The 24,308-nt window shown below is 47.6% G+C and overlaps 2 protein-coding genes across 3 annotated transcripts in view; one reads left to right on the top strand and one right to left on the bottom strand.

Moving 5' to 3' along the window:
* WDR82 (WD repeat domain 82) overlaps positions 1-14,737 on the top strand; it is a 19,569-nt gene extending 4,832 nt beyond the window's left edge. The window contains exons 2-9 of the mRNA XM_056334603.1: positions 636-733; positions 5,122-5,188; positions 5,396-5,495; positions 7,533-7,649; positions 8,428-8,583; positions 8,703-8,772; positions 10,442-10,584; positions 11,087-14,737. Coding sequence (XP_056190578.1) covers positions 636-733; positions 5,122-5,188; positions 5,396-5,495; positions 7,533-7,649; positions 8,428-8,583; positions 8,703-8,772; positions 10,442-10,584; positions 11,087-11,116 — 781 coding nt within the window. The 3' untranslated portion in view covers positions 11,117-14,737. The remainder of the gene's footprint in view (positions 1-635; positions 734-5,121; positions 5,189-5,395; positions 5,496-7,532; positions 7,650-8,427; positions 8,584-8,702; positions 8,773-10,441; positions 10,585-11,086) is intronic.
* A 766-nt stretch (positions 14,738-15,503) lies between these two features.
* On the bottom strand, positions 15,504-24,266 carry PPM1M (protein phosphatase, Mg2+/Mn2+ dependent 1M). 2 transcript variants are annotated; one of them, XM_056334602.1, is made up of 11 exons: positions 24,011-24,266; positions 22,813-22,936; positions 21,885-22,139; positions 21,279-21,391; positions 20,084-20,168; positions 19,657-19,775; positions 19,127-19,190; positions 18,101-18,208; positions 17,662-17,810; positions 16,958-16,994; positions 15,504-16,832 (listed from the first exon to the last, which is right to left on the bottom strand). In XM_056334602.1, exons 1-11 carry the CDS (start codon positions 24,223-24,225, stop codon positions 16,758-16,760), a joined length of 1,344 nt encoding a protein of 447 aa, XP_056190577.1. In that variant the 5' UTR covers positions 24,226-24,266; the 3' UTR covers positions 15,504-16,757. The 2 variants fall into 2 exon arrangements, with proteins under 2 accessions (XP_056190577.1, XP_056190575.1); XM_056334600.1 differs by lacking the exon at positions 16,958-16,994.
* Between the last annotated feature and the right edge of the window lie 42 nt (positions 24,267-24,308).

Raw genomic sequence — 24,308 nt, forward strand, 5'->3', positions numbered from 1 at the left:
TATGTTGTCTTCACTCTCACTAGAATATCTTTAATTCTGTTGCAAAATGTTACGTTTGAGTTTCATGCTTTAATTAAGATCGGATATGAATATAATTCTCCAGTAGTTTGAGAGTCCCTGTGTTACCACTGCTTTTATAGACTACTAGTATATATACGTCTTTGTGTTAATACCAAGAAGCCCTATTCTGAATGAGACACCCTGTTCTAGGTTTTGAAGTAACATAAACCAAAAAGACAAATTATTCTCAATCTAAAATAAGCAGCAGATGATTTAAGAGATTTGGATAGGCAAGGGAGTGATGAGGCAGTGCTGCTTGACATTACGGGCTTGTTATGCTAGCTCCTCGTATTCTTTCTACAGTAGACATCATGGTAAAAAGAATTTTTGGAGGAAACTAATAAGGGCATTTTGCAGGTGTTCCAAGGAACTCCTCAAGCCTAGGGATGATCTTGGGGAAAGCACCATTTGTTTGAAAATCAAATACAAAAGCTTTTCTTTCTTCATATAAAAACATTTGACTCCTTGAAACAATCTTGTAATATCTCAATAAAAGCAGGCCTTGTTAATGTGGTGAGTTTCGGTTTGTGCTTTTTGTTGCAGTGAGTGCAGTTATTTCTGCTTCCTTCTGACAGACCAAAGAGAACACTGTACAGTAAGAAGTATGGAGTGGACCTCATCAGGTACACACATGCTGCCAACACTGTCGTGTACAGCTCCAACAAAATAGATGGTAAGTGATCCACTGGAGTTGAGCATATTTAATCTTGCACTTAAAATTACATGCCTGGATAAATAGCTCTGAAGAGTTGGGCAAAAATTACAGCAACTTTTCAGTGATAAACACGCTGAGGCAGAGGAATTAACGTTCAACTCCTACGCACAAACTGTGATACTCCCTTGAGCATGCTGACATGAGTTTTGTTCATTGGTGCAATAACTAGGGGATTAAACATTGTTAGTGCAATAAAAGTTCAGTTCTTGATTCTGCTGTTCACTTTGCTGTTTGATACCAGTGCTGTCAGTCAGCCTCTGTGCCTTAATTTCTTACGCATGAAAGGAGGTAGAAGAAGTGTGTGGCCAGAAGGTGGGCTAAACACTGAAGCTCTCTCTGGTATACACACAAGTCAGCTGCGAAGGAAGGGAGGGCAGGAAGTTCAGTTAACTCAGAGGATCACCAGCCAAGCCTGGAGGAGGTCACAGAGCTCTTCTGAGCTTAGCTTTGGTTCTGTTAATCTGTTTTTTCCACGTGATAGACAGAATGCCCATTTTCACACAGTTTCTCCCCAGTCAGCGTTGGAGATAGCTACGCTTTGGTGACATTGAAAGGCTTCTAGAGCTATGTGATGGGCTCTCTATTAATGTATTTGAATTTAATTTCAAATTTAAGAACTGGCACAGATAGGTACGTTGATTGTTCCTAAGGTTGGAAACAGCTAGTGTAAGTTTCAAATTTTGCCTGTTTTGTTTGTTGTAGCCAGTGTCTGAGAGTTTTCCAGTGAACAAGTTCTGTTAGCACAGCACTTTATAAATGGGTTTTAACATTGTATTTGTAAACTCATGATCATTTCTGGAATAGTGGGTTTGTTTAATTTTTTTCCTTTGCAGAGATGGAGCTTGACATTAGAGATACCGGTGCCCTGTGGTGTCTACTAGGTTACTTAAGGAATTTTAAAAGAATATGAATTTAGAGCAGATGGAAGTCAAGAGTTAGGAAGTCAGGTTAAACTAGAACAAGCTGGGCCTGAATCTAGAGGAACAGGGAAGTTTTGATGGAATTGGATTTAATGATGTAAAAGGATTAAAAGCATGATGGGAAGCACTTTTTAGTCTGTTTCACAGCCTACTTACTATTTTTTATTAAGTTATTACTTTGTTATGTTACATTTCTGACTTGGCTGTTATTTAATTTACAATTCATTAACAATTGACAATTTAGTGAAGCATTTTTAATGCAGTTTTGAATGAGTTTTTATTTATAAGCATTGATAAGCCTTTGAAGAACCAAAACCTTAAAGAGTCTTCATCCTGCAGGGTAGCATTATGATAAATACTTGATTAGAAGAAAAGAAAAAAGATAGAATGTGAAAGTATTTGTTGCTGTTATGAACCGCAAGGCTAATAAAACCAGCAGTGTGTTCTGTAGGGGTCCAGATACTCTCTAGTCCCTAACCCATGCAGTCTTAGGGAAGGAGCATTGTATTTAACATGTTACACAGTTATTGGGAGGGAAAATTAACCCAGGAATGTTACACTTGCTGGCACTTGTTCCTGAGCATTTATGTGTTGGAGTTGCTAACAATCCACTTCCGCTTCTGAAGATTTCCTCAAGACCTTTGAACCTAGTTCCTCTTGCCTGATTCCAGGCTGAGGTAGTAGTTTGTACAGTTTGAGGGTCTATGATACCACCCGGTACAGGAGATAACTGTACAGGCCACTGCCTTGCCTGGGACAGAGCGCTGCCAACAAAAAGGATCACAAAGGATCACAGTTCCCCATTGCTTCCCCTTTAGCAAAGGAAGATGAAATTCTGCGTGGATACTTTGGAAACCAGGTAACAACAGTTCTTGCAGGAAAAACTAGAGATGTGTATTAACAGCATGCTTGAAGCTTATCGATTCTAGCCACCACAGGATGTGACACTGGTATTGAGGCTTTATGTTTTGGACAGTAACCTCACATCACTTGGAGCCTTTCAGAATGGTGTGTCATCAGCGTCACGTTTCCAGCTTGATCAGTCAGCTTTAGTTTTCTTGTCAAATTCTGGAAGGTGGTCTAGGACTCTAATCTTAGCTTGATCAGAAACCTCACGCAAAAATGGTAACTTGATCATTTTTTTCACAGAAACCAAATGTTGCTGAATGAGCCTTTCAGAAAGCTCTGAACACGTGGTGGCTTGACCTTGGCTGGATGCTGGGTGTCTACCAAAGCTGCTCTATCACTCCCCTCCTTCAGCTGGACAGGGGAGAGTAAATATAACAAAAAGCTCACGGGTTGAGATGAGGACAGGGAGATCACTCACCAATTACTGTCACGGGTAAAACAGACTCAACTTGGGGAAATAGTTTATTACCATTCAAATCAGAGTAGGATAATGAGAAATAAAGCTAAAAGTTAAAAACGTCTTCCCCTCACCCCTCCCTTCTTCACAGGTTCAGCTTCACTCCTGAATTCTCCCACCTCCTTCCCTGGCAGCACAGGGGGACAGGGAATGGGGGTTGCAGTCAGTTCACACTTTCTCTGCCACTCCTTCCTCCTGAGAGGGAGGAGGACGGACTCTTCCCCTGCTCAAGCATGGGGTCTGTCCTATGGGAGACAGTTCTCCATGAACTTCTCCAGTGTGAGTCCTTCCCACAGGCTGCAGGTCTTCAGAGACTGCTCCAGCTAGGTCCCTTCCTTCAGGAACAGACTGTTTCAGCATGGGTCCCCTGTGGGGCCATAAGTCCTGCCAGTAAACCTGCTCCAGCGTGGGCTTCTCTCTCCGTGGGGCCACAGGTCCTGCCAGGAGCCTGCTCCATCACGGGCTTCCTACAGGGTCACAGCTTCCTTCCGGTGTCCACCTGCTCTGGCACAAGGTTCTCTGCTGTTAACCTCCGTGGGCTGAGTGGGACAGCCTGCCTCACCAGGGGCTTCACCATGGGCTGTATGGTAATTGCTGCTCTGGTGCCTGTAGCACCTCCTGCCCTCCTTCTGCACTGACCTTGGCATCTGTGGAGTTCTTCCTCTCGTGTATTGTCACCCTTCTGCTGCAATTTTTGTTGCGCAGGTTTGGGTTTCTTTTCCCCCCTTCTTAAATCTGTTTTCACAGAGGTGCTACCATTGTTGCTGATGGGGCTCAGCCTTGGCCTGGGCAGTGGTGGGTCTGTCTTGAAGCCAGCTGCCATTGGCTCCATTGGACATAGTGGGAGCTTCTAGCAGCTTCTCACTTAATTCCCCCCTGTAGCCCCCCTGCTACTAAAACTTTGCCATGCAAACCCAGTACAATACAGTACCCTTTACGAGTGTTAAAATGCTTTGTGCATATTGCATTCTCTTGGCTCTTCTTCTTCCAAGTCAAAAGTAAAAATGCCCTTTTCCCTCAGTTTATCTTTGGAGCCTCAGCAGAACTTGCTACAGCAGTAGGGAGTCTCTTGGCACTGTGTGGAGCAGATGCATAACACCAATCTCATCCGTCCAGCAACAGCTTAAACTAGTGTGAGAATGGATTTTGCTGATGCTCTTTTCAGATATCAGAGGTTTAACTTGTGCTCTTCACGTTGCGCTGCTCAGATGGATCTGCACATAAAGATTAAAAAGTGGCTTCTGTGCTTTAGTAATTGTTCCTTCCTACAAGGATTTATTTTAATCTTGGGAGAAAGTGGTTAACAGTGTCTTCCAAAATTCTGGGCTACTCTTTGTATGTTCACCTGTACTTGGAATAAAATTACCGTCTAAGAAATGTTGTAGGTGCTGCTCTGATTTATTCAATGTATTTTTAAGATTGCTTTAAGTGGACAAAGCTTTAGATTACTCCTCTGTCCTCTTCCTAAAGCTTAGCTAAGTGCAGGGAATGTGTGAAGCTGTTGATTGTCAGATTAAAAAAACAGAAGAGAGATTTGCTATTTTTTAATGGTCTTGTCCTGGCTTTGAAGTTCATGGTTTTATGTTTTCTTTGGCTAAATGCTAGAATTTGCACATTTCCTATGCTTACTGTTTAGTTGGAGACTTACTTGCTGGATGTGTATGTGGGTAAGAAAGACAGAAGATTCATGCGGTCTAGCAAAAAAAAGTGGTGGTATCAACTTTGTAAATTTGATACTCTGTTTTGTGGGAATGATGGAATAAAACCTACTAGTACTTCAGTTTTAGTGACTTTGAAATTAACTAGCATAAATCACATGGCAGGTTGCCTTTAAGGTGTAATATGACTTCGGACTGTGGGAAGTATCTTTTTCTGGTGTCTGATTTCCAGTTCTGCCTTGGAAACCAAGTTGGTTTATGTCTATTTGACTTGAAATTGAGTGGCCAGACTTACTGTGGCAAGATTACCATTGCTGTGGGGAGCAAGTTTATTGTGTGACCACTTTTAGATAACATTGGGATCATGGTATAATAAAGTTTATGGTTTTTTTATGTTTTCAGATACAATCAGATACCTCTCCCTGCATGACAACAAATACATTCGGTATTTCCCGGGACATACAAAAAGGTAAGATGTGGTGGCTTGGAGACAGTACAGGAGAAATTGAAATAATGATTGTAGTGAGCTCGAGTTACATTACACTCGATTTGCTCTGGTTTTCGCTTTGCAGAACTGTTCATGGTAATTATGAGCTTGTACACAGCTGTTGGGGTAGGCGTTGCTCCATTCGCTTCTTTTGTGTGTCTCTGATGCATGTGGTCTTCTGTGTTCTAGAGTGGTTGCTCTTTCAATGTCTCCAGTGGATGATACTTTTATTTCTGGATCCCTTGATAAGACTATTCGACTTTGGGATCTCCGCTCTCCAAATTGCCAGGTAGGATATCAAATTAATGTGTATAGTGTGTTGCATTTTTAGTTAGAAGCGTGAAAAATGGTTGTGGGCTTGTTATAAAACAAAAATACTACCAGAACTGGATGCTACTGATCTCGTGTTGATGCCTTCCTGGAATGCTGAAGGAGCCTCAGTCAGAAATATCTGCAAAATATGTATGTCACGTTGTGTAACATATCACACTTTCACCTATGTCTCTGCTGGAGAGGTGCTGGGAAGAGCAAGAATAACACCCACAGCTGATAAAACAAGAGAAGAGCTGGGTGTCATCTTGTTCATCAGGCTGCTACCCCATGCAGACAGTGTTCTCTCTTAGCCAGCATCTTTCCTGGGTTGGGAATGCATCTCAGCTGAGTGCTTATAGTATGTGTTTAAGATTGATGCCTTAATGCAATTAAATTTGAAGAAACTGATGACCTGAAGTAACACAGCAGTCATATGGTCGACCCCCTCCTTGCATCGTCTTTGTTCTTCATCAGACCTTTTTGTGAGCAGATTTAACTTTCTAGAAAAGCAAAACCCTATTTGTTTTTATTTATCTTGCTGGAATACTTTACTTTTTTTAGTGGAAGCAGGCATTGTATGCTGAGAAAAGTACCAGAGCTGGCAGCAGGGGCAGGAATGAAAGCCTAGGAGTAGAAACTCCACCTTTTATTGGTGATGAGCTGTTTTGTCCCTCTATCTGGACATGTAGTGTTGTGCTCTCATATTTTCCCATCTCACTGGAACCATTTTGCTTACGAGAGGGCTATGTACTTATTCCAGATGATGCAACTGTAAAGGAAGAAAAGGTTATGTTTCTTAGAAAATGATTTTATCTGTCTTAAAACTAAACCTTTTCTGACAAGAAATCTTAATTTTGCCTTTCTCCGGGAGTATGCCTTTAATGCTAGTGTGTAAGTTTCCCTTGGGACGAATCTCGATCTCGAAATTGCTACAGATGAGATAGGGCTGTAAATTCAGCAGCAGTTCTGTGATTTATGATAATGGCTGAACTTGTAAGAATGGTAAAACTAGGACTTGTAACAGGAAGCTGCATCCAGCAAAGTTTGGGAAACAGGTTAAGGAAGTGTTAGTTGTAATTTTCAATGTCTGCATGAGATGGCAGCCGTACTGCCTAGAGATACTACCGGGAGAACCAGAGGTGTCTTGACTTGTGAGGACCCTGAGTATTGGCTGGCTTACAGCCTAGCCTTCAGAGATTGCTGGGGAAACTGGCCTAAATTGGAAAGAAAAGCGAGTAGGAGAAAAGTCTCTAGACTTCTCTAAAGAAGCATGGTATTTCAGAAACACAGAAACTTTTTCTGTGTATTTTCAGTTTAATCAAAGATGTGTTCTTGTTTATGTGCATAGTTACATAAAGACATTTGGCTAACATGCACAGACCTGCCAGTCAGGATACAGAAAATTATGTATCTTGTTGGCTTTTACCAAATCTTATCAAGTCTTTTCTACTGTGACAGTTAAGGAAAAAATAACATTAAAAATAAGCACTGATAGTAATCTTTCAATTTTAATGTGAGGTCTGTTTGCTTCCAGAAGGTATGAGTTTTCATTAAACAGGCATGGAAAGTTCAGCAGTGGTGTTCACTGGAGATCTTGCTACTTGCTTTCAGAATGCCTTTTTCCCGCTCCTTTGCAACAAGTAATTGGTTGAGCATTGCTATCAATCCCAGCAGCAATGTTTTGTGGCACTGTCTGGTATAGTTATTAATACAGTCACGTCATCCTCCTTTCTCTGGGTACTTTTCAAGTGGATGATAGCTCAAATGAGGGCTTGATTTGTTCCAATGTAAACTTTGTTGTTGCAGCAAACTGGAAGCTCTGTATGATGACCTGAAGCAGTCATTGTTGCTTTTGAGAAGCTGATTTCTGACCCTTTGTAAAATGTCAATATTTACAATTGAAATTCAGTTGTTCTGCCCATAGACTGCTGTCCTGCTCACAGTGGGCTGAAAAGGGCAGTGAACATCAGTTCACATCAGTTTCATCAAAATAATTTGGACTGCTATTTTCTAGGGTTTAATGCATCTCCAGGGGAAGCCTGTGTGTTCTTTTGACCCAGAAGGGTTGATTTTTGCGGCTGGAGTAAATTCTGAAATGGTGAAGCTTTATGATCTCCGTTCTTTTGACAAGGTATGCTGCCCTAACTTCTTAGGCTTTTTAGCTTGCAGGTAGTAGTCTAAACTCAGTGTTCAGGACCTGGATTTCTTTACTCCAGGTTACTGTCTGGGGTGCCTGCTTGGTATTGAGAGATTTTTCAGTGAGTAAACATCTCGGACAGAAAGGGATGCATTCTGTCACCAAATCCTGAAATCCACTCTTGAACCAATACTATACTGCTAACCCTTTTAACCTGTTCCAGACTCCTGTTTAGGCCTTTTGTTGTTGTTGGGTTTTGGTGTTTTGTTTTGGGTTGTTTTTTTTTTTTTTGCTGCTTATTTTGGAAGAACACTGGCAAAGATGGAGCCAGGATTGTCAGAAGGGATGGAAATTTCAAAGACGACTGTAATTGGGTGGGCAGCTGAACTGGCTAAGCACTGAGCACAGTTCCATGGTTTTCAAAAAAGTCAGATGACAGTAACAGTGGCTCAAGCTCTTTCTCTAACTTCAGTTATCAGCCTTCATCCTACCTTAATTTCTGCTGTTGAATGTGGTACAGTATGAGACTGTTGGGTATTGAAGTGCCCTGCTGTGGCTCTTCTGAGCTGTGGAAACTGTGGATCGATACTTCTTTGAAACTTACACGTGCAGTGACGTGGTTTTGCCATGACACTTTTATTTTGGTATCTTGGAATTAGAGATTTTCTTCTGAAAACTCTTAAACTTCTTCTGGAGCTAAGGTTAAAGGCAGACTCTTGTTAGCAGCAATGTATGCAGAGTCTGCATTGCTTTTCCCATTTTTTCTTTGAAGGGGCCATTTGCTACATTTAAGATGCAGTATGATCGAACATGTGAGTGGACAGGCCTGAAGTTCAGTAACGATGGCAAACTCATCCTCATATCAACTAATGGAGGATTCATTCGACTCATTGATGCCTTTAAAGGAGCTGTCCTTCATACGTTTGGGGTAAGCATGTTGCCTGTGCTACCTGTTTGAAACCTGGTGTTAGTTTTGAAAGCAAGTGCCCTTTGGTTGTGAGATTGCTGTGGACACGCTACTACATATTCTTCTGTTTTGTGTCGTAGGGTTATAACAATAGTAAGGCTGTCACGCTGGAGGCATCATTCACACCAGACTCTCAGTTCATCATGATAGGTAAGATAATTCTTCTTGGAAAGAATTCCAGTGCTCTGAAATTAGGTGTGCTATGTAGGATTAAAGTTGTGTCTGTTGGGAAGCAGAATGTATTTAAATAGTACAATGCAGCTGTAAGCTTTCTTTGCGTTGAGAGTTTGTCAGTGATCCTCACTGGCTGTGATGTGCTTTTGTGCTGCCTCAGAGTGTTTCGGGGCTGTATGCTGGGGTCTGCCCTCCACTGCCTGATGAGCAAGATACCTGTCTGTGCTTGGGCGCTTGGTCTCCTAGCCTCGTATCTTTGTACACCTCTCAGGGACATTCCTGCACAGATGAGATGCTGGGCAGCTCTGTTTTTGTTCACGTGGCTCTTGTAAACCCCCATGTCTGTGGAACAAATTCTGCTTAACCCTTGATGGAAGCAGTAGGCATCATGGCTCCCGGCATATGATTCCTCTGGCCCAGGCCCCCTTCTTCACCCCCTGCAGGATGGACTCTTGAGTGAAGTGGGTGGCAAAAAGCAGTTGCAACTCCTGTAAACCCTGGTGCTGCAGGGTGGGCACCCCAGGGTAAGCACTTCAGTCACTCTGCTGCCCAACAGGACCTGTGAACACAAGTTAAATGCATCTGTGTGGTGCTTGCTGCCCTCTCCTAGCATTTCTTTTTGTTCCTATTTATATAGCTGGTACATCCAATATGTTTAACTTTGTGGTAATTGGTATCTGGATCCTCATTTTTCCTGGATGAGTGATAGTCTTGCAAAACTTGGTGGTTGTTTTTTTTTTTTTTTTTTTTTAGTTCTGGCTGAGAAATTACTGATTGAAGAGGAAAGGGGGTGGGGTTCTTTGTTTAGTATGTCTCTGGAGAGCACTTTATTGCACATACTTACCTTCCTGTTTTGCCCTTCCAAATGAAAACTGTAGTGGATGAAGTTCCGAGATACTTACTTCTGTTCAGTTTTTACACATGTAAACAAGTTGTAACTTGTGTGTCTTAATTTTTCCTTTCTGAAAAGCTATACATATAATAAGTACAGAAGCGGAAGAAAACCCTTTGCATTTTTATTAGGAATCCTATTCAAAATGAGACTAAAGCAGAACTGAAGTGTAAAAATGTTAAGTGCCCAGCCTCAGAGTTTACAAAATGCCATTTTTAAGTGAAAAACCTGTTCTGTTGTAGCCATGTGGAGAGTCGACTTCTCCAGTGAGGCTTCTGGTATTTGGCATAGTGCGTTGAAATCTGGTTACCTTCAATGGTAAAGCCTTTGATTTGATTCTGTTCCTACCAAGTGAAATATTTCTCTCGTGTGTTTGAACGGAGAACTTGGGTGTGAGAATCATTGTTTCCACATCTTTTGGCCTCTTCACGCATTGGTGCAAGTTGGCAAGGTTCTTTGGATGGTGTCAGCTCTCCTTTTCTACTGGGTGACTGTTAACCTTTTTGCCAGAATAGTGTTGCACTGTGTTGCGTAGGTGAGTCTGCACTGCAGATACAAACCTGCTGTTTAGATACAAAACACCACTAGAGTTTACACACCTGTAAGTGCCTTAGTGATATTTTGAGAGTTTTAAAGGTTAAGTGATGAAGACTAGACATGCTTGTTGCTACAGTTCTCTGACAGAAAGGGTTAGGTTCTTCATTTTCTCTGCTGACCTCTCTAATGTATCTTGTTTGCCGCTCCTGCCTGCAGGTTCGGAGGATGGGAAGATTCATGTTTGGAATGGGGAAAGTGGGATGAAGGTGGCTGTGCTGGATGGGAAACACACAGGTCCTATAACCTGTCTGCAGTTCAATCCAAAATTCATGACGTTTGCTAGTGCATGTTCCAATATGGTAAGGAAAGTGTTTTAAATTCCTACTAGCTCAGTGAGGTGCTGACCCTTTTAGAAATGAATTTGAGAAGGCTCAGTGTCACTAAGGGATGTTTCATTGGGCTTTGGTGAGAGCCAGGCTGCTGTCTGCTATGCCTTGATTGCACCTTACCTGGCCAGTAGATGTGTGGGGCAGCACACCTGGCAAGCCAGCATTTGAACAGACACATGAAAGCAGAGCAGCGAGTGAATGCACGTGCAGAAGTATGAGTTCTTCAGGTCACTGTTACACGGCTGGGGTTCGCAGTTTGTGTAAGACTGCTTGCTCTGGAGAACGTGCAATGCAAACCGAACCAGCCTAAGCGAGGATTGTAATCTTAAACTGCTGGGAGGGTGCCACTGCCTCTTTGGTAGTCTCTGCCTGTGTGCTTATAGAAGGTAGCAGTGATCAGCTCCTGCAGTATGCTGTAGGAGAGATTTGTGTTCAGCTCTGTAAAAGATGTTCATTCTTTCCTCTTTTGTAGGCCTTTTGGTTGCCAACTATCGACGACTAATTCCTACGCTGCAGCTGCTGTCAGATGACTTCCATACCAACAGCAGTACATCATTGCAAGCATAATATTGGAATTGCCTAGGTCTCCTAGACTGTGCTCCTGTTCCTGCGTATGTTTCCATATGTCTTACCTCTTATCTGCTGCATTCCTTTGCAAGGACTTCTCCACTCAGCCTCCGAGCATGTTCAGAAGCGGCATGCTACACGTTTTTACCTTCCAATCCATGCCCAGCAGGCTTCAGCTGAAGTTGGAACTGACAAAGTATTATTTCTAAGAGCAATGAAGTCTGTTTTATTTACAAATATGTTTGTGGCATTTTTTTAAGCTGTAATTGTGTGTTTTCCTTCTGTAAGTGCACAAGGCTATTGACGTTCCAAGGTGGAACGTGCAGTTCCTTCCCATAAGTGCATGTTTTTCACATCTGGGATCTCTCTGGTTTCACTGCAGTCCACAGATGCAAAGTTACTTCTGTGCCAAATGTTAACACTGACAGTTTTCAACTTAAACAGCAGATGCTGGGTTCTCTTGCAGTGGAACACGCACCAAAAGAGTGGGTGACTGTAAGTACATATGATACATCCTGTCATCCTTTTTTTTTTTTTTTTTTTTTTTTTGTGGCAATTGAGTGCGCAACAAACCATACAGGTTTTGTCCACTGCTAGAGCTTGCCAAAGCCTCCCTGCTGTTTGCTGTGCCAGCATCCTGGAGGGCGCATACAGTACCACTGAGGTCTGGTCAGTGTCCCAAGCAATAAAGGAGTCTGTCAGCAGGAAGATGGAGAGACCAAACTGAGACTGAAAGCACAGCCTGCCGGTGTATCTTCCTTATGTATAATCTTGGCTGATCTTGTAAATACTGGGGGGCGGAGGGTAGTGGGGATGGGCCATATTTTTTTACTTTTAGATATTAAAGAATATGATGTGGGCCAGTATTGTGGGGTGGCTAGGCTGTTTACCTTCACCGATGCAGTTTTCCCCTCCTGGTTTGTAAATAAGTTCCATTAAATTCTCCCCACACCAGGGTTAGACCTGTATTTCTTTGTTGATAAAGCTGATGCGGTAAGTTCATCATGCATTTTGTTACAGATCCTGCAGGTTTTCAACGATAGCCCTGAAAGAGCAATGCTTCCTTTGTCAGATGGTGTCTTCAGAACTGAATTTTAAAAACCTTACATGTGACTGTGCTGACTCTGCTGTGGCCCGGCTCCAAGGAGTGCCTCTGCAAGGAGATGGGAGGGACGTGCTCTCCTGCTCCAGAGGGGCTTGTGGGTGAATGGCACAGAAAGGCTGGCCAGCTGGTCTTCAAGCCAGGTTCCAGTTTCTTTTTCCTGGAGCGCTGCATTGATCAGATGCATCCACCAGCAGGCTGGGACAGGCTCGGCATAAATGTGGTGTTCATTGTGGTTCTTGCCTTTCCAAACACACTTGGTTTTATGTACTGGGTCACAACTAGGAACGTTGATTCTTTCCCTTGCCCAGGCACTTGTGCTTCCCCTTCCTCCTAAATGTGAAATGCTGGTAAGGTGACAGGCACAGTAATGGGTGTGCTCTCTCTGCTCTCACATGCCAGTCCATACTGGAGAACCATGTTTGAGCATTTTACCTTCAGTCAGGTGTCCAGATGTTCCCCTGTTACAGCAAAACTTCTCAGCTGTGGGGTCCTGTATGTAATTCAAAGCATATCTCTCTGGAAAAGTAAACTGGCTTGGGGAACAGCTGCTTCTGTTTTGCTTTTCCTTGCCTTCCCACCGCCTTCCACCTCCAGTCCTTGTCAGCTGAAATATGCTGTGCTATGAGCTGGGGATGGGGAGTGGGCGCTTCTCCGCTGCTGGTTCCTTTAAAGCAGCAGTGCATGCTGAGCTGCAGCATTTGCCTGTGCCGGTCAGCGGGAGGACTGCTCAGTGAGGAGTCTGATAAACTGGATGTTTGGATCAGTGCTGTGGTTGAAGCTTCTCCTTAGGCTCTGTGGCTTGCCGTTGCTGAGGCTGATGCACGCCTTCAGAGCCATTTCTAACGGCGCAGGGCTGTGATGCGAGTTTGCCAGCCTGCAGACTGGAGGAGGGAAGAGAGCAGCAGACTGATGCTTTTGATCTTGCCGAACTGGCTTGCTGTCGGAGATGCAGGTGAGAGATTTATACCATGGCACCAGCATCCCTCCTTCCGTACTGTCCCACCACCAGCACCTATAAATGCCCATCATGATGGGAGATGATTATCCCAGTCCTTGCAGTTGACTGCCTTTCCACAGCCACCTCTTCAACTCAGTATTGCTGCTTTTCAGGCTGCTGTTATACCTTTGGCGTTGCCGTAAGCAGCTGTATTTTGCAGTGGTTTTTAACGTTACAGGTATTTGGAGTTTGTAGTGCATTTTAACAGTAAACTTCAGTCTTCATCTGAAGGGTCATCTTTCAGGGTTTTACCAAGTCTGGTGCCTGAGGAATTGAACAGATAGCCTCCAGCCATTTTTCTTGTTATTTTTCACTGGGAGGCGTTTGGAAGTCTTTTATTCTAAAAATGGTCTTTGCTAATGTGGTTTGAGCACATGTCTAAAGACTTGTTCAGCTCTCTTCAGCTTGCAGTGTTGTAAAATATTGTGTGTTGCAGCATGAAATCTTTTAAGAAAAAGAAGAGCAAAGCATGATCTAGAAGGACACGTATACTAAGAACATCACTGGCTTTCTGGAGTGAGGTAAATTCACAGGTTCATGTGCAGCACAGCACCAATGCTGAGTTCAAAATGAAAGCTGAATGCATTCCCAGGGCCGATTGCCAACCCACATGGGTAAAGACCTCTTTCTCGGTTGATGTGGCATGGAGTGTTTTCCATCTGCCTTTAAAAGAGGGAAATTGCCAGGTATTGTCAAGGAACTTGTGTCATGTGTTTCTACAAGGTTAGACAGGAAAGGTGAATAAAACTTTTAGCTTCCAGATTCTGTGTGCTTCTCTAAAAGTATCGGGACTGCAGTTCCTGTGCTCTTCAGGGCAAGCAGAAATGGACCTTGTTAAAAACGGCACTCCCAGGTCTAATGGAGTGTCCAGTCTTAGGCAAAGCCAAGCAGGAACCAGCATTCCCCGAATTTGACATTTAAAGGATTAATTCCTCCATGTGTTCTTTGAGATTAAGACCTTCAAAACAAGGGGGAAGTGAGACTCAACAGCCCACCTCTAAATAAGCAGTGGTGGTGATGGAGCTCATCTGCTTAGGCTGTAGGAGATTTCTAGGTGTAATTCTCTTCTCCAGGTTAGTCTTCTCAGAGATTTTTATTTTTCTTCTGAGGTTCCCAGGTCCTTGGTTAATGTCCCAGCACCTGCTCTGGGGGACACAGGAGCAACTGAGTGAACAAATTTGGAAGCGGCAGTGTATCTTTTCCAATGCCTCTTGACTGTATTTGCACTTTAAGGGACTTCACCTTGGTTTTGGGCCAGGGGCTAGGATCCCAGCGAGCCTTTTGGAAAATGGTCTCTTTGGTCATGAGCTGGTATGGGGAGTTTGACTCCTAGATGCTATCTGCCAGATGACTGTAAATACGTTTAAGTCAAAGTATACTTTGTCACAAGATACTACGTATGTGAAGAATTCAATGTTTTGGCTGTTACCAATAAATATTTTGTAGACAGATCAGAGTGCTGTAAATCATGCGTTTGTCCGGTGTGATGCAACTTGCTGGTTTCTTAGAGGGGGAATGGGAAAATCATCCATTTCTTTAAAAGCTTCCTTGTTTCAGGAAGTCAGAGGTGCTGTAGTGGAAACTGCGATCCTCTGAAGCTGTCCCTACATAAATTGCCCATTTTAAGAGTTTGTTCTTGCCTAGGAATGTATCGGCATAGGCAAGCAGTCATGTGCCAGCTACGTGTTGAGGTATGGTGCCCTAGGTAGAGAGGGGTGTTCACAGAAGCCTGTTTGGATGGAAAAGCTGAGCCCTTTCTCAGCAGGAAGGTGGGGAAATAGCTCGTTGTTCTGCAGCAACAGGAGGCTTGGATCGTTACAGTCAGCATGTATATATAGCATTACAGCTGCCGTCGGGGGGATGGCAGCCAGCATCAGGGGGGTAAAATCCCATGGGCATTGTTTTCAAGTTAAACAAAGACAAAGAGGATGGGGGGAAAGTGAAGCTGGAGACAAACATTTTCTGTTCTATCCCTTGCTTAAACCATGAGCAGGTAGCTGAGAAGGCTGCCTTGTGCCTGGGTCCAGGCCTTCCTCTGCAGGAAATCATCTTTTGGCACCTAGCCTTCAGGGTAGTACTGCTAACGGAATACTTCTAGTGGCAAACTGTTTTTTGGCAAAGACAAATCCCAAGCTAAAACTCCCCTGTGACTTTCTAAGGGTGTTTTTCTCCATCTTGGGTCTGTGTAAAACCTCTGCAAGGAATAAAACTGCCGTAAGATGCATTAAAAAAGTATTTTTATTTGGACTTTCATCCTTGTGGAACTTAAACACACACTGGGGTTTGTCCGTGTCACTAGGGAATTTTGCAACTTGTGCAATGAATGATGAAAACCAAAGTGGTTTTGGGGAGATGGGAAGCTTGCCCAGGCCTGAGTTTGCCTGGCTAATGAACAGGTTGAGAAGCAGATCCTTGGAGTTTAAGGCATAACTCTTGTTTGGCATGTAGTCTTCTGCACTGCTGCTCCTGTTGTAATTAAGTGCTTGAGATTCAGCACTGCAGACAAATTTGAACAAACCCAGTTTACTTGCAGCTCGTCTACTAAATCAGCTGATGTACTTAAACACTTCAGTTCTCATCAGTGATGCTGCAACAAAACGAGCTTTGCTGTCAGAAATTACCTGAATGAACAGAAAAAGTGTTAGCAAGTGTTGTGGACTAAGATTTGTTAGAAATCTGTATGTTGCATTACATACTAGTATACTTAAATGCTCTTAAATAACAGCAAGGCGTGTATCTTTACACAGGAGGCTCCTGTACAACAGCAATGTGTAGCTTCACCTGCTAACGTTGTTTGGAGGTGGTGTGGCCTAGAAATGGCAACTTTCTCAAGCAAGAGGTCTGGGCTTCTGCTTCAGCATTTGCATTTCGCAGGCACAGCCATGCCTAATGCTGTCTTAGCAGCAGCTCCTGGGTTCTCAGTAAATCTCGTGTTACAGCAAATGGATACGAAATGTTTTAGCTTATGCATCCAGTTTTACACGACTGACTTCAAGTCTGATTAAAAAGCCAGCTCCTGAGGCTAGTTGGATCTCAATTGACCCTAATTTTTCAATAATAAAAAGGGAGAGGGGACACTGGAAATGTGGATTTGAGTCTCACTGTACCGCAAAGATCTTAGAAATAGTGCCCTTCAGCTTGCATGGCCCCCTTTGCAATTCCTCCTTGTCCCAATGAGAAAGGACTAAGGGGAATGATTAGTTGCTGACCGTTGCTCTCTTGCATGTTCTTAAGGAGCTCATGTTCTTGTTGATCTTCTGATTGCTGGCTGTGCATTTTCAGGTTGCAGTGCAGGTGGTTTTGCTGGAAGAGAGTGCAATATGCACAGCAGAAATCCCTTGGTTGCAGGTTGATGCTGAATAGCACCACAGTAGGGGGACACAGATCCTGTGTCATGCTGACAGTCAGTCCTCATTTCTGTTGTGTAATGGGATGACAAATACAGAGATGTCATCGTAGGATGCCTCGTGGCTGTCATCCAGCATCCACTGGTGGCCTCTCTCCTTTCCCCTTGCTCTGCATACCAAGCACTTGGCCAATTCTGAAAATCTGTGGATGGAAAAAATGCAAGGTTTGGGTTAACAGCGCTGTGTCCTTAAGAACAACAGTGTGATGGCTTTATGTTGTCAGGATAGTAGGTGTTCATGGTTTAACCCCAGCCAGCAACTACGTACCATGCAGTTGCTCACTTGCTTGCTCACTTTCCCCCCACTGTGGGATAGGGAGGAGAATCAGAATAAGGTAAAACTCGTGGGTTAAGAACAACTTAATAATTGAAATAAAAAATAATAATAATGAAGGGGGGGGGGGGGGGGAGGAGGAATAAAACCCATGAAAAAAACCACAAACAAAAAAACCCACCCCACCCCACCCCAAGTGATGCACCATACAATTGCTCACCACCCACTGATTGATGCCCAGTCCCTGAGCAGTGATCAGCAGCTCCTGGCCACCTCCCCTGGTTTATATACTGAGCATGATGTTCTGTGGCACGAAATATCCCTTTGGCTAGTTTGGGCCAACTGTCCTGGCTCTGCTCCCTGCCGGCTTCTTGTGCACCTGCTCCCTGGCAGAGCACGGGAAACTGAAAAGTCCTTGATTTAGAGTAAGCACTACTTAGCAACAACTAAAATGTCAGAGTGTTACCAACAATATTCTCATACTAAATCCAAAAATCCAGCACTGGTTTTGTGTGGGATTTTTTACGTGCTAATTTGATCAGTTTCTTTAGGGTGGGGAAAGATGAGGAGACAGTTTCCAGAGTCACAGAAAGATTGCTTGGTCACACCAGAGCTCAGCTAGAAGCAAAGTGATCTCAGCCTGCTTTTAGTCTGACCTGGTTCTTTGGAAGGAAAACTGATGGCAAAGTTGTTATTACCTGTGAGGATCTGTCCTGTTTTCTGCAAGGAAGGTCCTGACCATATGGGCCACCTCTTTATTGCACAGAACATCCCAAAGGCCATCAGTTGCCATGATGAGGACGTCGTCTTCCTTAATGTCATGCAGAGCAAAGTCAAACACATTCACCTGGAAAGCACAGGAGTACAGCAGTGACAATTCCTGCGATGTACTGGAGGGGTCAGGGAGATTACTCTTTCCCTGAGAGATGACAAAGCGGGACCAGGGTACTCTGAATCTTTTATGTCCCCTTGCTGCTGTGCTTCTAGATTCCTTTATCTTGGGGAGTCTCTGGGCGGCATGCAGAGAGATGGAAAACGGACACGGCTAAGGCCTGCCAGGTCTGCAAAAGGTGGGTGCTACAGAGGAGGAGCAGCATGTTTAATTCCACCCTGTAATTCCCACGTGCCATGACTGACCTTGGGAATGCAGGAGAGGAAAGGTTTGACTTCAACGTTGGTATCGATGACTTTCAGCTGATGATCCCCCAGACCTCGAGAGACAGCCAGAGTCCCCAGCAAGCGAGCCTGGCCCCAAACAAAGCAGAACAGTATTGAAACATGAAAATGGGGCACCTTTAAAGGCTGACGTGTAGGCATGTCCTGACTGATCTATGTGTTGCCTCTAGGACCCTTCTTCAAGCATCGCCAAGAACAGTGCCTGGGGACTTCAGAGACAAGGAGTTACCAGAAGCCAAAGCCATCAGAAGCATGGAAACAGCCTGCATGTGAACGGCTCCTGGTGGCCCGTGGTGTGCTCTGGAGTTAGTACCTGTACTCTGGGGAGTGCTGCAGACCTTAGGAAACCTGTGGTGGGATCTGTTCTTGATTTGGGGTGGCAAGGAAGAAAACTGGGCTGGGGGGGAAGGGGTCCTTCTGGCTGGCAAAGGACGTTCTGCCCTGGCTCCCTGCAGCGGGGGTGGCTTTCAGGTTGCGGTGCTGGGGAGGTGACTGCTCAACCCCAGCAGGCAGATGCTGGATGTGTGCAGTCGTTGCTTCTCCCTGCCTCCTCCTTCCCTCTCCAGGCTCCTTTTCTCAGCCTCTTGTCAAAGAAGAGGGTTTGTGGGAAAGGTGCTAATTGGAGCTGGAGGAGACAATCCAAAGTGGGATCTGCTGAAGCAAGTTCTGATCTGAAATGAGTTCTTGTGTGCAAGGGGAGATGAGGAAAGGGCAGGCTGGCTCAGGGCTGCTGTCTGCTTGGCTAGCAGGTGCTCTGGAGGAGGGTGCGACCTCTCTGCTCCGGAGGGCTCTGGTTTACGCTCACCAGGCAGCACAGTGCTAGCGAAGGGAGCTGCTGTATCAGGGCCGTGGGACTGCGCCATGCTGGAGAGCCCCAGAGCACTGGGAGCTCTGCAGTCCCAGTCTGGCGTGACTGTGAGTGACAGGGATGCTGAGGACCCCAGCAGACTTGCCTCTGCCTTCCCAGTGTGTAAAGCGTTACGCTACCTGCTTCCCGTGACCATGGACAAGAGGGTACTTGAGGTCAGCTTTCTCCACCATCTTGTATCCCCTAGAACAGAGAATTCAGCATTGACGTGGGACTTGTCTGACCTAATGGCACAACCCAGCCACAGTATTTTGACTGATCCAACCCTTGTGGTGCCCCCACGCACAGGTAGCTGACTGAGGAGGCCACTTGCTGAAGCAGGTGCAGCGAAGATGACCCCTTCCTGAATGCCCACGTGTTTTTCCCTCTCCCCTTCCTCCCCAGCTGGCTGGGTCTCCCTGCACAGCCCCACCTCGCAGGATCCCAGGACTATCTCAACTGTTCCTTAACCACCCTCCCAGAGCTGCAGTCCTTCAGCCAGCAGGGAGGCTGCTCACGGCATTCTTCTCTTGATCTGGCACAGCTTTGCACCGTCAAACACGCTGCTCTCACCAGTGGAGCATGCCCCTTCCCCTTTCACCTCCCCATCACTATGAGCAGGCAAAGATGCCCTGTGCTGCAGCCTGACCCTCAGGCAGAAAGGACTCACCAGCCCTCCATGAAGTAATCCCGGTACAGGACTTTCTGGCCCACATCATCTCCCTTTAACCTCCGTGGAAACTCAAAGCGTGTGAACTCACTGTCCAGGAGCTTGGGGAAAAGAAAAGCCTGGAGGAGGGAATGAAGGCATGAAGACGGACAGGTTCTGCTTCAGTGGAGAAGGGCTCCCAACTGCTTCTGCCTTGGGACTGGCATTCACGGCAGCAGAATGGGGAACAGAACTGGGAAAGCACATCCCAAGGAGGACAGGAGCATCTCCCATGCTAAAGGCTGTTGGCCGAATCTTGCCCCCAGCCCTCCTTGGCTAGCGCCAGATGACATTCTGGCCACACAGTGGCCATTGAGGAAAGCGGGTGGTCCTCTCTGACCCAGTGGGATGCTCACAACTGGACTAATGTGTGGAGGGAGTCACTCACCAAGTGCTGCAGTCGCTGCCTCTCGGTCTCAGGTGTGAACTCGCAGCTCATGGGCACGATGCTGTCCTTCAGAACGAGAATTGCCCTGCGAGGGGGGAAGAGGCAAAGAGCTGAGCCGTGTCTGTCACCGCAGCCCTCCTCTTACTGAAGCTAGCCCCAGGCTCAGCCAGGTGTGGGACCAGGGGTAACCAGTGGCAGAGCAGTGCCAGAGAACGGTTCTGCACCCAGAAGTGTTTAAAAATGACAGTATATTTTAAATAACTCCATTGCAATTGCACTGTTGCAGCAGAGAACTGAGCTTGCCTGGTTTGACAATGGCAGAGCTCGCTACTAGAGGAATGGTGGGCCAAGGCCAGAGGAGGAAGCTCTTGAGGATGCCCTGAAATCGCCTTCCACTTTTGAACACCTGCCGGGCTAGGCTTACTGCTGCCCGTTGTGGCTGGGTGGTGTTAGTCCCTTGAAATCCCAAAACCCTTCCAGGAGGTATGAAAGCACCCATCCTTCCAACAGCTCCTGTGGCAGGCAGGAGGGAACTGGCTGGGCTGCGCGCGTACCTTCCCAAGGATTAAGTAAGTGGTGTGGTTTAACCCGGCAGACGGCTGACCACCACGCAGCTCTGCACTCGCTCCTGCCCGCAGCGGGACAGTGGAGAATTGAGCAGAAAAAAAGTGTAATTCCTAAGCTGAGATGAAGACAGTTTAATAACACAGAAGAGGAAGTGAAAATAGTAATAATGATAAAAGAATCAGAATACACAAAACAAGTGCTGCACAATGCAGTTGCTCGCCACCTGCCAACCAATGCCCAGCCAGCGCCCGAGCCCCTGGCCAGCTCTCCCCCTAGTCTGTATGCCGAGCGTATGACACCATACGGTCTGGAATATCCCTTTGGCCAGCTGGGCTTGGCTGTCCCGACTGTGTCCTCTCCCAGCTCCTTGTGCCCCCCAGCCTACTTCCTTGGTGGGGTGAGAAGCTGAGAAGTCCTTGACTTGGTGTAAGCACTTTGCAGCAACAACTAAAACATCGGCGTGTGGTCAGGATTATTCTCATCCTAAATCCAAACCACAGCACTGCAGCAGCTGCTAGGAAGAAAATTAACTCTATCCCAGCCAAAACCAGGATAATATGATGCTGGAAACCTTGCTTATCTCCCAGGTCTCATCCCCCAGCAACTCCCCCCTTTTATTACGGCTCACCTGCTGTCCCCAGCATTAGCCACATACAGCTTTCCCTGGAAATAAAGGGCAGCCAGAGCAGTGCAGCCTCCTGTCTGATTTGTAGCTTCCATCTCCTGGCCGATGACTTCATCCTGTTGGTTTAAACAAGTTTGGAGAGCGATGTGAGCTGGGCTGCTGCTTTCTTTACCTGCCTCATGCCTCCCAGCAGAAATACAGAACCAAAACTGATTGCAGATGGGCCAGAGGAAACCAGCGAGGCGGAAGACAGTGCTGCTGTGGTACAGCCACAAAGGACTGGTTTAGGAGTGACAGGGAGATCCCAGACTTGTACATGCCGTACGAGTGTGACAATAGCCACCATCTAGCCCTAAAGAAATGCATCCCTTGGGCGCAGTTTAGCAGAGATGCTGTAGCTTTGCTCTGGGTCAGCCCTGCTGATGTGCAATAGATCCAAGGCAGATCTTGGGAAGCTGAGCCAGCATGATCTCAGCATGCTTAAAGGTTTGGCTGAATGTTCCTGTGTGCTCAGTGAGCTGCAGAACTGCAGACCCTGCCCACCCCAGGCAACAGGGAGGGACAGACTGCTTGGGGCAGCAGGACCAGTGTCTTGCACGGGGTACTCACACATTCCTGGAAGGCGTTTTCCAGGGCTCCCACCACCAGGTCTTCTGCATGGATGTGCTTCTCCTCCACGAACTGGGGGTCACTGTCGCAAACGCAGCGTCCACTGAGATGCATGGGGGGCTGGACCTCTGTGATGCCTCCCACAACCTCCTCCAGCTTCTGCTTAATGCAGTAGTGCAAATAGTTGGAGGCGATGATGGCAGCTTCTGGGCCACCATGGCCGTCAAACAGGGCCCAGTAGTAACCAGTCAGAAACTGCGGTGAGGAAGAGGGGCAAGATGGCAAAGAAGAAGGGGAAGGCAGGGGCTGAAGAGGTCATACAGATGGCAGGCTCGCAGCCAGGACATCACTACATGCTTTGCCTGGCTTTTCCACCCCTGCCACCATTCCCTGCTGCCAGTTAATCTCCCACACGGCTCAAAGTCACACGATGCCCCATGTGCTGCTCTGCCAGACCCATCACCTGAGCTCTGCGCGGCTGGATTTGCAGCCAGCCACCCTCACACGCTACTCCTCTTTGGTTTAGGGGAAACGGGGCCATTTTACGAGAGGCAAGGCAGAGCCACCCCCAGGTGAGAGCATCCCATGTTCCTGGTTCATGTGGCTGTCCCCGAGTGATGACAAGACACGCCAGCCCTTGAAAGCAGAGCGAGGACAGTAAAGCCCAGGTGAGGGCACCAGGTAAAGGGCTCGGATGACCTCATATGCCCTGAGTCATAGGCCACGGAAGTACAGACAGCACGTGCGGGCAGAGCTGCGTGCCTGCTGGCCAGACATAGGGTATATGGTCCCCTAATGTGTCCATGGAAGGGTTTCAGCACGTGGGCATGTAGGACTGATGGGGCAGCCCCCTGTTGCCTGTACGTGGGCCCTTGGGTGCAGAGCAGCGCTGGCAGCAGGGTGAACGCAGCCTGCCTGGGGACTCTACCTGCGTGGAGCACAGGATCAGCCATTCCTCGTCCTCCTCCAGGCCTGGCTCTCTCCTCCGGATGGAGATCTGACAGCAGGCTGCCTGGTCCTCATTGAACTCTGACTTCTCGGCGTTGATAACCCTGGGGGTGCAGATGCTCCAGGTAAGGCGTGCAGACCCACCGCACCTTCCCTGCTCCCAGCTGGCCGTGCTGGGCGCTCTGCAGCCACGGCGAGCGGCTGCACCTCACCCCTTCCGTCCTGCCCCATGCTCCCTGCTCCCTTTTCAGACTCCAGGATCTCTTTGCTGGGGATCTAAGTAACAAGCCCTTTACGTGCAGCGAGGAAAAGCTTGGCTAGGGACACAGGGACAAGTGGCGTGGGAGCACCCTGGCCTCAGGCAGCCCTTGTCAGCAGCCCACACTGCGATTTCCTCGGTGACACAGTGAATTGCAAAACCACCATGGGTTTTCCTTCCAGCCTGGCCAATGTTTGTCCCTGGCTGGGAGTCTGCTCTCCTTGCACAGCTCCTCTCTCCATGCTGCGCCATCCCAGGGCTGTCGATGTGGCTGGGCCAGGATGCGGGGTCAGCTCCCGGCTGGAGCTGTTCTGCCCGATCCATCCCCTCTGCCCTTAAAATCGGCAGACCCAGAGATTTCTAAAAAATGTCATTTTCCCCCTTCCTTTGTTTGACAGGCGCTTTGCGAGGAGCAAGGGGACGGACACCCGGCGGTGCCAGTCCCAGGAACCCCCCCCTGCCCCAAATGTCCTCCCGGCTCCTTGGGCCAGGGCGCGCAGCAGGGGACGGGCGACATCCCAGCGCCAGAGCGACGGACTAATCTGGGGACTATGGGGGCAGGAGGGGACAAGACAGCAGAGCTGGCCCTGCCACTTGTCACGCGGGGCCGGGGACAACCTGCCGCCGCACCGGGGCTCCCGCGGCTGCTGGCCGGGAGGGGCGGCTGCGGGCCCCGCCGCGGGGCCGGTCCCTGTGGGCTTCGCCGGGGTCGGGCAGGGGCTGCAGCGGGGGGGAGCTGCGCGGTGCGACCCACCCCCCGGGCACCTCCCCACGAGGTCCCTGCGCCCCCCGTGGGGCCCTACCCCCCCGCAGACCCCCGCCGCCCCCCAGACGCCCTCCCCAAGACCTGTGAGCACCCTGTGAGACCCGCCCCCCGGGGTCCCCCGCAGCCCCCTCCCCGGGGCCGCCCCGCACTCACTCGGCGTAGCCCGCGCCCCAGGGCAGCGGCCGCTCGGGCCCGGTGCCCCGCACGGCCCGCCCGCCCCGCGGGCTCTCCTCGACGCCGCGCAGGAACTTGGGCCGGCGGTAGCGGAGGGCGGTGGGCGGCGGGCCCGGGCCAGGCCCCCCCTGCGTGCCGCCCGGCCGCTCGGCGGGGCCGCCCCGCCGCCAGCGCCGCAGCCACTCGGCGGACATGGCGGGGCCCGGCCGGGATACGCGCGGCGCCGCCCCCCCTCCCCCCCCCGCCGCCAGGCGGCGCTGCAGCGTGGCCCCGGCGC

Source organism: Falco biarmicus, chromosome 4 (assembly GCF_023638135.1).
Source record: "Falco biarmicus isolate bFalBia1 chromosome 4, bFalBia1.pri, whole genome shotgun sequence".
In the NCBI taxonomy this organism is placed as follows: Eukaryota; Metazoa; Chordata; class Aves; order Falconiformes; family Falconidae; genus Falco; species Falco biarmicus.

What these genes read in the sequence shown, in the direction of transcription:
- PPM1M (XM_056334600.1), bottom strand. Translation starts at nt 24,225, where the DNA reads ATGTCCGCCGAGTGGCTGCGGCGCTGGCGGCGGGGCGGCCCCGCCGAG. An exon ending in TGATCCTGTGCTCCACGCAG is followed by an intron (nt 22,140 to 22,812) that starts GTAGAGTCCCCA and finishes TCCTCACCGCAG; the next exon opens with TTTCTGACTGGTTACTACTG. An exon ending in TCCTCTCCTGCATTCCCAAG is followed by an intron (nt 17,811 to 18,100) that starts GTCAGTCATGGC and finishes TGTGCTTTCCAG; the next exon opens with GTGAATGTGTTTGACTTTGC.